The 12,500-nt window shown below is 47.5% G+C and overlaps 1 protein-coding gene across 3 annotated transcripts in view; it reads left to right on the top strand.

Annotated features, from left to right (window-relative positions):
- The window catches only part of tjap1 (tight junction associated protein 1 (peripheral)), a 155,016-nt gene that overhangs the window by 77,868 nt on the left and 64,648 nt on the right, over positions 1–12,500 (top strand). For all 3 annotated transcript variants that reach the window (XM_063191583.1, XM_063191585.1, XM_063191584.1), the window contains exons 4-5: positions 1–225; positions 7,584–7,612. The exon at positions 1–225 is cut by the window's left edge and continues 46 nt beyond it. In XM_063191583.1, coding sequence (XP_063047653.1) covers positions 22–225; positions 7,584–7,612 — 233 coding nt within the window. In that variant the 5' untranslated portion in view covers positions 1–21. The remainder of the gene's footprint in view (positions 226–7,583; positions 7,613–12,500) is intronic.

Genomic DNA, 12,500 nt, shown 5'->3' with positions numbered 1-12,500 from the left:
AGGTGACAGGACGGCGACAAGATGACGAGCGCAGGCCCGGCCAGGAAGCCGTACCGCAAGGCCCCGCCGCAGCACCGGGAGACGCGGCACGGCATGCCGGTGTTCCGCGAGGACCTGCCCGTCTCTCCGGGTCTGCCGCCCACGGGCCTGGTACCACAGGGCCCTCCGCCTGGACCTCCGCCGCCGCAACAGTCATCTGGTGTCGGCCAATCCGAATCTTGCCAGGTAATTTGTCTCCGCAACCACACACTGCCTCCCGTTTTACACCGCACGCGATTCGCTGACCAATTCCCCGTTAAGCGCCCCAGCAGCCCCGACGGGCCTAGCGTGTTCTCCTCGTCGTGGTCTCTGATATCGGACAGCGAGCTGGATGTTTCCAGCTTGTCTAGCCTGGACGTTACCGTGCTTCCGCCCCCTCGGATCTTTAGTCATGGGACTGTGGCCGTGACTCTCCCTCCTCGGTCGCGGCCGGCAGGCATGAGCCGGTTCCTGAGCCGCAGCGAGGACCTGTTGGCGTTGTCACCAGACGACGAGCCGGCCACGTCGGAGAGCTCACAGCTGTGCGTCCACGGCGGCTCGCCCACGACACGCAGCCCGGAGCGCTCGCTTATGTTCAAGGAGACCACGGAGATTCTCACCCCACGTGGTAGTCGGCGATTGCAGAGGGAATCCCGTCAGCACGCCCGACCCCTTCCGTTCCCGCCCAAGAGCATTCTCAAGCCGGCGCCAGCATCCCCAAAGTCGCCCGGTGCAGATGGCCTTCGCAAGGCCAAGTCGGTGGAGGCGCTGGGACAGAGTCCTGGACGCCGGTACAAGCCCAAGAGCACGTCTCTGGACAGGGAGCTGGGTGGGTCGTCCAGCCAGGGTAAGTGCTCTCCGTTGGGCCTGGCGCCTTCCTCCACTGGCTCGCTTTCCCCGGCGGACTGGCGGATGCAGCTTCTCGAGCAGAAGATTAAATTCTCCCATTTCCTTGACGAGATCACCTACCGTGTGCTCACCCCTGCAAACCTGCACTTGCTGGGAGGCAAGAAGCCAGAACCGGGCTCAGGTACAGGCATGGGCCAGAACCCCAAGCATAAGGAATGTAAGCCGGAGAAGAGGCGGTGGGATGACTGGGTCGCCCAGCACCAGGCAACCAGGAAGGGCCGAGGTCGGGAGGGGGAAAGGGAGATGGAGAAAGAGCAACAACAACAGAGCCGACCCAAAACGCTGAACGTGCCAAGGATGGACAGCCCAGTCAGACCGCCAACGGAAAAATGGCGGGTGGACCAGGAGCGCGAGGGAGCCAGGCCCAAATCTGAAGGATCGCTTTATGGAAGGCTCGGAGGTGTAATAGGAGGGGGAGGAAGGGATTCTCGCAGAACCAGCGAATCAGATTGGGAGGAGAGGAGTCACCGTGACAACCAGCATCACCATTCATCACATCATCAGCATTCGCACCATCGCCATAAACACAAACACCACCATCACCACACGTCACCCCCACCCCAACAGTTGCCACAGCAACCACATGCACAACAGCCTCATCTCGCGCAGCACCCTGCCTCCAAGTCGGACTTTAGGACACAGTCCAAGGACGCGGCCGAGAGATCGCCTCCCCTCCCTCCCAAGCTCAGCTCTGTTGCAGGCCCGCAGGCTGAAGGCCCCAAAGCTTCTGTATCATCACAGCACTCCTCGCACTCCTTTTTATCACAACTCAAGGTATGTGGGCGTCTGCTCTGCACGTTCTCCCCAATCCCGCCGGCGTGCTCCTTTGCGGGGCACCCCGTTTATCTTCCTGCCTGCTGTGTTCTCCCCCCAGAGAGAAATAATGGGAGCTGTCTCCTCCACAACCCTCCATGTGTGTTCCCCAGGAGCGATTACAGGGTCCGTTGCCTTTGGAAAAAGGGAAAAAAAACATCCCTCCCTCCGTGTGTGTACGTCTGTGTACCTTATGGGGCGCTCCCTTCTTCCTTTTCCCTCTTGTTCGCGCTCCCTATCGGCAATAATGGAGTTCGGCGTCTTTAGCAATCCAGCCCATGTGTGTTGTTCCCCTAAGAGTGATGATAACGCAGTCTGCCACCTCGAGGGCATCGTCTCCTCTGTGTGCTCCTGGAGAAAGGGCCCTCTCTTGTTATCCCCCTCGAGTGCCTTTTGTGTAATACCCCCCCCCCCCCCCGCCTGCTGCCGTTGTCTCTTGAGCAGGTAGCTGGGTTTTGTCCCTTGAGAATCCCCTCTGTGTGTGTCCTACACCTCCACTCCGCTTTCATGCTCTGCTAAAGGTACCCAGGCAGGTGGAGTTGCGTTGCTCAACACTAGCTGCCTTCATTTCTGTCTGCCTTCCCACATGCCTGCCTGCCTGCCTGACTGGCTGGCTGGCTGTGTTGTTGGATGCTATTATAAATAGCCATGGCATTAATCAGAGCCTGGGCTTTCGGCAGGGACAGATTCCAGATGGCCAGGGTTAGCAAGCGATGCAGGGGCTGAGGGCTGAGGGCTGCGTTGCGAGGGCTGACGTAGGCTCTGCCACGAGCTGATTCAACAGCCAGCCGGCAGCCTCTTTATCCAGGCCCATCTCCACAAGGACAGATCACAGAGCTTTGGATTACATCACGTTGTGCGCCGCTTACCTTTAACAGACACTTTTGTTGTCCAGAGTAAGGATACAAAAAAAAACCCACCCAAGCTTTTACAATGTCAAGAGATCTGACATACAAACGAATGCTAGCAAAAACATTTTCTGTGATTACTTAGTAATAAGAACAGTTAAAAGGTTAAAAAAGCAGGAGGAGTGAATTCTTGTATCCAAGGGAGTACCAATCAATCCATTTAGAAACCGCATCATGCCCTGCCGTGGCCAAACGGTAGGGCACTCGTCTACCCTGCGGCCGACCCGGGTTCGATTCCCGGCCCGGGTCCTTTGCCAGCCCTTCCCTGTCTCTCTCTCCCCATTCGCTTCCTGTCACTACCTTCACTGTCCTATCATAACATTTAAAAAGTCAAAAAAGACAAAAAAAAAATTAGCAAAAACAAAATAAATAAACTTTTTAAAAAAAGAAACCGCACCACAGAGTGGTAGTTCTGCAAGTCGACCTGTGTCTACGTATCTAAACTGTTTCTAGTTTCCGTGGAAGTTTTATTTTTTCAGATTGACGAGGAATGTTGGCATTCTATTGCTTCCATTCATCATGGAACTTCCTAGGCCGTTCAGTGAAAAAACACTGAGGGAGGGTTATCTAGTCAGTGGTGCTTTTATTTAAACATTTGCTATTATGTTAGTTTAGCTCATGGTAAGCACTACAGAGGGTAAGCACTGTGTCCAAGTTATTGATTGACCGTCAAAGGCATTTTTGCATGGCTCTGCCAGCAAGAGCGGCTGATTTATTCACACCTATGACTCTATATGGTTTTTATATGCAACCTTTGGATGATCGATTGTTAGTGGCACTGGTGTCATCTCAATGAGGACAGCACAGAGCCATGTAGGAAGCAACATAGTAGCTTACAGCGTGTAACGCACTGTGTAAGCTTATTGAATGAATGGATTTTTTAGAAACAGATACTGACTCCCACAGAGGACAGCGCAGCGGCATGTGGGGCAAAATGTAATTCACTATGTGTTATGCACTGTGTAGGGAATGACTGGACTATCCACTTCTGCTTAGTTGTGCCTGGTTATGATATGTTATCTACCACTGCATGTTTACAATTCATATACAATAGAAAAAATACCATTAAATATTAATCACAAAATACTTTGGGAAAAGTACTGCCGTCCACACTTACTGATTGAGAGGAATGATATGGAAGAAGTGGCCTTGGATAACATTGCACTTATAAATGTAGTTTGGTTTAGTTACAGTATTTGTGCAGCTACCGCATGAGCGGATCAACTTGTTTCCAAGCTTCTTAATACCATTAAAACCAGCTTGTTTAAATAACTTGCGTCTCACACAAACTTTCAGAAAGTTGCGTGTTAGGTAGCCCAATTGTTTACATGGGTCGTCGGCTAAACCAGAAATTGCACGGTTATATAAGCTGTACACTGACTAATTTTTATTGTGTCAAAGTGAAATTTCTTAAATGTTGTCCCATGAAAAGATATACTTACAAATCTGCAGAAAGGTGAGGGTTGTACTCATTAGTGTGATACATGGTATATACAGTAGTGCAGTCTTGAATGAGTGTTTTTGGACACAGCTCGGGAATCCTACAGAGCGCCATACATCGACATGTACAGTAGGGAATAAATTAGTAGCTCACACACCTATAGTCTTTATTGCACTCTGTAGTAAATGAGTGGTGATTTTGGACACAGCCTAGGACTCATGCAGATGACGGTACAGCAGGAGAGACTGAATGGTCAGAGATCAGGAGGTTGTGTGTGATTGAAAATGAAGAGCTGGGGCCTTACTTTTACCCCTGATGCCCCCTGACCTCAGTTTAACACTCTTCAGCATTAGAGAGAGAGAGAGAGAGAGAGACGGAGACAGAGAGAGAACTCTGAGGATGTGAGAAAGAATGGAATAGTACAGAAGATAGAAGAAGACGAGGTAAAAGAAGAGGGACTGAGAAGAAAGCCGAAATGAGACCTGAGGGTAGGTAGGTAGGTAAAGATTGGAGGGCAGCCAACTGAATGCAGTTTAACTCGCTTGTGTGCTGGATTGGAGAAATAAGGCGGAGGGAGAGGGGGCCGATAGAGCATGAAAGCAGAGCAAAGGAGAGAGGGAAGAGAAATGAGGATCTAACAGACGGGTAGGGATGAAGACAAGGACTCAAGAGTCTCAGACTTTTACCCTCTTACTACTTGCCAGAGGAAAAAGGCTAAGCTGAAGAGTTTTGTTCAGAATCCACCAGTAACTCTCGGAGCAGCTCTGTCTCAGCAAAGAAGGGGCTGATTTTTCTAGCTACCAAGGAAGGTGTTTGGTTTGGAACATAATATCTTGGATATGTTCATAGCTTTACTTTCTGCTTGAGAGGCCAATCACTCCCACCCTGTTTGAATTATCACTAGCCTAAAAGTGCAATCCTGCCGCTCCACTACCCAGACGTGCAAACTCCTCACCTTTCACCTTACCACCCTTCAGCTTTCTCTTAATCTATTACTTCTTTATTACAACTCGTTTCAACCTTTAATTTACATGATCTCTGACATGACTCAAAAACTAAAGACCAAAGTCTCTGAAGATGTTAATGGTATTATAGCCTAACCTTGGAAATTACTAATTTTTTTTTTTTTTTAATATAAACATGGTTTAATATTTTAATATCTCGTAAATCATACACAGACTGTTCTTTGTTTCATATGTGGAAGCATGAAAGGGCTTTTGAACAAACATGAGCTTTCCAACAGCCAAACTGTTCAGTGTATAGTGCACACAGTGCACTGATGTCTTTAGTACATAGTGTTAGTACATAGTGTGGTGGGAAAGTTTGGGCACCATACACTGTGCTCCTACTGGAAGTGACGGGCTAGCATAGGATTAGCTTGCAAAAATATCAGTTGGCTACTGTTTACATTACACAGCATCTTGTGCTTGTATTTACATTTGAGTCACTCCACATGGTAACGATCTTGCATGCATGGCTTAACATGAAGAGTTTGGTATCTCATCACTACTATTAGCAGAACTAAGAGGGTGTTGACCAAATTCTTTGAGTGAACCGAACACCACAATTCTTCCATTATGTTAACAGCATGGTGATCGTAGTGCGTGCTGTGTCCATCTTTCACGCACTGCTTCTTTGACCATGGTTAGGGCAGCATCTGGGCACTTTCAATGCTCTGAATTTACTGTTGATTTCAGCGTTTTCACTCTACGCACTGAAACATAGTGCCCGAGGTGCACAAGTGTGCAATTTGAGACGTGGAAATAGTGTCCTATCTCTGCACTGGTCAGTGTATGACTAGCGCATTAGCCTTAACCACAAATCTGTCTTCACTTTTGAATATTAAATATTCAATAGTGAAGACAGATGTATTTTGTATATACAGTGTGTTATATATTATTAGTTAAATACTTGATATTCATGCAAGCCTCTATGGCGGCCATGCCCCTTCATTACACCCATCAGTTTGTGGCTAATGTCAATGTTAGCATACTAGCGTTTAAGCCTAACCACGTGGCTCCATCTTCACTGTTGTAAGATGTACATAGACAGTTTTAATATTCATGTCAGCCTCTAATATCCTGATCTCTACACCGGTCAGTGTAATTGTCGCTTATAAGCCTAACCATGTCTCTCTGTATGTACTGGTGAGCTCATTCATCCTTGGTCATGCCTGTCAGTTGGTGCCGATGCGGGTGCCGGTGCCGATGCTGCAGCCCGTGTTGCCAGATGTGCCTGATCAAATCCCGCCCAAAAGGTGCCCAAAAGCCGCCAGGAAGCGCTAAATTCCGCCCAATTTCAACAAATTGCATTGTATTCTGTGGTAATAAAACTGCAGGAAAAAAAACGCTAAATGGCCAATTTTTTACCCGCAGATGGCCAACTGACGGGTAACTGCCCAATCTGGCAACACTGGCTGCCGCCCGCTCCCATGCACTCAAGCGCAGCGCGATGGGGCAGGCCTTGGCACGGCGACAGGGGCTGTCACATTGATTTCATAGCCGACATGCAGCATATTCTTATTGACTGGTGCCGCTAAGAGCACATCATGTTGAACGCCTGTCGCAGGGGAGCCTGTCACGTTCGGCTGGTTAACCCTTTGGCTGCTCCCCTCGTGTTGCTTATCACGCTGTGTAATGTGATTTAATGTCTTGTCATGTCCAATTCTGCAGCTTAACATGTTTATCCTCCACAGCTCTAAGATCCCCCTCACCCTCCTCTGCATGACTACTGTTGTTTTTAACACTTATCAAGTATGTAATAGATACATTTTATTTCATACTATAGCACTATGTAGAATATGCTAAATTTATATTTTTTTATACTTATATTTATTATTCTAAGTATTTGAAATTGAAATTATTTCAGTGACCTAATGGACAAAATGCAGCGTGCAAAACTCACATCACAAAGAAACAATTTCTGTGTAACATGGCGCTTTAGAACAGAGAGTTGGCTAAATCACAACATTAAGAGTGAAATATCAAGCATAAGTCACAAGGTCATTGATTGCAACATTCAGCAATGTTGTTGCATAGTGCTGCAGCCAGATACACTATGTGAGACAGGAGATGGAGAAAATAGTAGACAAAGAGAAGAGGAGGAAAGCACCAGAGAGTCAGAGAGTGTATTAGTGTGAAAGATAAAGAATAGGAGGGAAGCAGAGAGGAGAACGAGAATGAGAGAACGGGAATAGACTTTATGCAATATATAATAATTTGCAGGCTGGTTGGGCTGGACATTGAGAGCAGCGGTCTGCTGGTTAAGTCCCTGGTGACTACTGGCCATTACTCTTAACCTCTTAGTACACTTAGTAAGTACTGCAGTAGATGTCACAAACACAATGCACTGTGGACTAATGCTGTGTTTCTCTCTCTCTCTCTCTCTCTCTCTCTCTCTCTCTCTCTCTCTCTCTCTCTCTCTCTCTCTCTCTCTCTCTCTCTCTCTCTCTCTCTCTCTCTCTCTCTCTCTCTCTCTCTCTCTCATTCCTACAGGAGTCCTTATCAGATTCTGACAAGATCAAGTAAGTTCATGTTTTTCTTTTATGTTTGGTGTTTGTGAGTGTGTGGTGTGTGTGTTTTCACTGTGTGTGGGGCCCCTAGCTACTGCTCCGCTGTTCCTCGTGGTGTGATGCTCTACTTGACTAGAATGTATAAACTTCTGCAGATTTTGCGTGCGTGCGTGCGTGCGTGCGTGCGTGCGTGCGTGCGTGCGTGCGTGCGTGTGTGTGTGTGTGTGTGTGTGTGTGTGTGTGTGTGTGTGTGTGTGTGTGTGTAATTTTCAGTCCATGCACTTTCTTTCTTTCTTTCTTTCTTTCTTTCTTTCTTTCTTTCTTTCTTTCTTTCTTTCTTTCTTTCTTTCTTTCTTTCTTTCTTTCTTTCTTTCTTTCTTTCTTTCTTTCTTTCTTCTCCTGTGTGTGTGTGTGTGTGTGTGTGTGTGTGTGTGTGTGTGTGTGTGTGTGTGTGTGTGTGTGTGTGTGTGTGTGTGTGTGTGTGTGTGTGTGTGTGTGTGTGTGTGTGTGAGTCGTAGACTATCATGGACAGCCCTGTGCAATCCTGTCTCTGTGTGATGCTCACTGGGCTCAGAGCCAGATGGAAGGAGGAGCTGTTATTTTCACCCCCTACCACATTACACACACACACACACACACACACACACACACACACACACACACACACACACACACACACACACACACACACCATCATCATCATCATCATCGGCGATCACTCGAAACGAGTATGATTGTCCTCCTGACGTTGGGTCTGGTCATTTGTGGGTCGTCAGATGACGGTTGAGGCCGATCCTTGATCCACAGTCTCTATTGCAGTGGGGGCATATGTAGATTGTTGTCCTGGAGATAGTTGTTTGGATGTGAGGATTCATTTTGGCAGTGGTTCTCTCCTTCCTCAATTGCCTTTTTGTTTCTGCAGCATGGTGGAGGTCCTCTTCTAGTTGTGCTGTACCCTCATGAACCAACCTTCTCCACATATCTCTTTGGAGGGCCGCCTCCTCCCAGTTATTGACATTGAAGCTACACTTTCTGAGATGTACTTTTATCATGTCTTTGTACCGCTTCTTCTGCCCTCCTTGGGTACGCTTTCCTTCCTTTAGTTGGCCATACAAAATTCGTTTTGGAAGGCGGTTGTCTGACATGCGTATCACATGACCTGTCCATCGTAGCTGGTGCTTAGCAATAGTTGAGGTGATGCTTGGGATGTTGGCTTCTTGTAGGACACTGATATTGGTGCGTCTATCTTCCCAGCTGATCCTAAGGATCTTACGTAGGCATCGCTGGTGATATTGCTCAAGGGCTTTCAGATGTCTACTGTAAGTAGTCCAACTGTCAGCTCCGTAGAGCAGGGTGGGAAGAATAACGGCTCGATACACCATGAGTTTTGTTTTAGTCAGGATATCACGGTTTTCAAATACCCTGTCCCTCAGCCTAGCAAAAGCTGTGCTGGCACACCCAATTCGGTGGTGGATTTCTGCATCAATGTCAGATCTTGTGGATAGAAGACTACCCAGATACATGAATTGGTCCACATTTTCCAGGGTGTTGTTGGCCACGTGGATGGTTGGAACCTTTGGGGGTGTGCCAGGAGCTGGTTGGTACAGAATCTGAGTCTTCTTGATGTTAATATCAAGTCCCAGGAGTTGGTAGGCTCTGGCGAAGGCGTCCATGATGCTCTGGAGTTCTTCTTCAGACAGAGCCACAAGGGCATTATCATCAGCATATTGGAGTTCCATGATGGAGGATGTGAGCACCTTGGTCTTTGCCCTGAACCTGTTGATGTTAAAGAGCCCACCGTCTGTCCTGTATACGAACTTGAGACCCTCAGGTAGACTTTGACTGGTGAGGTGGAGGATGGTGGCAATGAAAATGGAGAAGAGGGTTGGTGCAATAATGCAGCCCTGCTTGACTCCTGTCTCCACTTTGAAAGGGTCTGTTTCACAGCCACTGTTCCCAACTACAGTTGCGGTCATGTCATCGTGCAGTAGGCGCAAGATCTTCAGATATTTGTCTGGGCATCCAATCTTAGATAGTATGCACCAGAGGGCAGTTCTGTTGACGGAATCAAAGGCCTTAGTGAGGTCGATGAATGCCATGTACAGGGGTAGGTGTTGCTCTCGACATTTCTCCTGCAGCTGACGAGCTGTGAAGATCATGTCGGAGGTTCCTCTGGCGGGGCGGAAGCCACACTGCGACTCTGGGAGGATCATCTCTGACAGTGGTAATAGTCGGTTGGCCAAAATACGGGCCAGCACTTTGCCTGTGGTGGATAGGAGGGAGATGCCCCTGTAGTTGCCACAGTCCGCTTTATCACCCTTCTTAAAAATGGTGACAATCAGGGCGTCCCTCAGTTCAGCAGGGATTTTCTCCTCCTTCCAGATCTTGGTAAGGAGACTGTGGATGTGACTGAGAAGTTTGGGCCCACCTTGCTTGAGGATTTCTGCAGGAATCCCATCTGGTCCAGAGGCCTTGTTGTTACTCAGTTTCCTGATGGCATCCAAAACCTCAGTTTCAGTGGGAGGGTCATCCAGATACTTCCTGATAGGCTGCTGAGGAATTTGGTTGATGGATTCTGAGTGAGCTGAAGTGTTTCGGTTCAGTAGCTCCCGAAAGTGTTCTTCCCATCTGGAGCTGATTTCTTTCTCGTCCTTCAGCAGTGTTTTCCCATCTTTGGAGCTGAGGGGATTGAGGCCTCGATAACTTGGACCATACACAGCTTTGGTGGCATTAAAGAAGCCCCTGGTGTCACCCAAGTCTGCAAGTCTCTGGATCTCCAAAGCCTTCTCTGTCCACCACTGATTCTTTAACTCTCGCACCCTGCGCTGGACAAGTGCCTTTGCATTGGAGTGGGCCTGCCTTTTAACCTTGGAATTGATGTCATGCTGCCAAGAGCAAAAGGCTATCCTTTTGTTGTTGATTAGTTGTTCTATTTCATCATCATTGTCATCAAACCAGTCTTGGTGTTTCCTGGTCTTGTAGCCAAGGGTGTCCTTGCAGGTATCGAGTAGGATGGTCTTAAGGCTCTGCCAGTGTTCTTCCACATCCTCAGGATATTCTTCTGGGAGTCGTTCATGTAGGGTCTTCTGAAGTTCTTGAACTCTTTTTGTATCCCCCAAGCTGTCGGTGTTGAATTTAGGACGGGTTTGCTTCGTTTGGGACCTCCGTGTCTGGTGTAGCTGGATGTTCATTGTGGAGCGAATTAGGCAATGGTCAGTCCAACACTCATCTGCACAGGTCATGGCTCTGGTGATGTTAACATCCCTCTGATCTCTAGCCCTGACAATAACATAGTCAATGAGATGCCAACACTTTGATCGAGGGTGCATCCAGGAGGTTTTGAACCTGTTTTTCTGGCGGAAAAGGGTATTTGTTATGACCAGCTCATGTTCAGCACACTTTGATAGTAGGAGGGTTCCATTAGAGTTGTAATTTCCAATACCTTCTTCATCTCCTGCACTGTGTGAATGGATTAGCCACAGAAATGTTAGCAATGCCCGACAAGAATAACGGTTGCCCCGAACGTTCATTTCTGCTAACAGGCTAACCCCCGAGAACTGCCAGGCATCACCATTCACCGCTGTGTGTCTATCACTGTAGTACTCACCGGATTCATCCCCTTGAGCACATCATTAGGAGCAACGGTGAGGAATAACATCTGTTTAGCCGTTTAGTGCCTTGTCCCATCTCCTGCACTATATCAATGGTTAGCCACAGAAATGTTAGCAAATGCCGACAAGAATAACGGTTGTCCCGAACGTTCCCAATGCACTGACCAGGCTAACGTTGTAAGCGTCACTGGTGAAAAAGAATATGTTTACGATCTTCACGATCTTTACAGATACTGATTACTGATTACTGATAACTGATATTACTGATACTGACTACTGATACTGATAACCATTAGTAGCCATTACTAATTATTGATATTTATAACCATCAGTAGCCCATTACTGATACTGATGCTGATTACCATCAGTAGCCTTACACTAGTTACACTAGCCTTACAGTAGTTACTATTATTTACATAACACTAGTTATTATTACTGATGGGTTCTACACAAAGAGAAGTTTATTACTGTTTATTTAATAGTGATTTAACTAAGATAAGAGGATAATTCCATTGTTGTTATGAATGTAATGTTTCATTGCACTATGCAATTTATTGAAGCCTTTCACAGTATTCAATTTAAAGTAAATAGAGGGTAATTTTTAGTGCAGTTTCTTCTTACATGAATAGGCCTATTAGTGTAAGAGGACACACACACACACACACACACACGTATGCGCGGGCACACACACACACACAAACACGTACGCGCGGGCACACACACACACAAACACACAAACACACACACACAAACTCTTGCACACACACGCGCACGCACACGCACACACACACACACACACACACACACACACACACACACACACACACACACACACACACACACACACACACACACACACACACACACACACACACACAGGAGAGTTGCAAGTAGACAGACTCGGCAGGAACTAATGACTCCCGATCACTGAGGCGAGGGGGGGAGGAAGGAATACAGGGTGACGCACTCACCTGGCTCCCCCCTCCAGCTCCACACCCCCTCGATGCTACTAATGACTGATTCCATGGGCAAGAGGCCGACAACGTGGCTGTCTGCTCACCTTCATAGTCAACTCAAGACCAGTTCATCACACCACATTGCCATCGCACTGCATTACATCATAGCACCTCGCCTTGCAGTGCGTTTCATCATCGCATTGTACTGCACTATATTAAATTACTGATCTGCACTGTACCATTAAATGGCAGAGCAAAAATCCTTTTTGCAGGATTCCTGTTTCATCGAAAGACACTTTTGTGAGGGCAGCAATACTTCAGCCACCTACGATT

The sequence above is a fragment of the Engraulis encrasicolus genome, chromosome 24, assembly GCF_034702125.1.
Source record: "Engraulis encrasicolus isolate BLACKSEA-1 chromosome 24, IST_EnEncr_1.0, whole genome shotgun sequence".
NCBI classification, from domain to species: Eukaryota; Metazoa; Chordata; class Actinopteri; order Clupeiformes; family Engraulidae; genus Engraulis; species Engraulis encrasicolus.
This window is presented reverse-complemented; position numbering and strand designations above follow the sequence as displayed.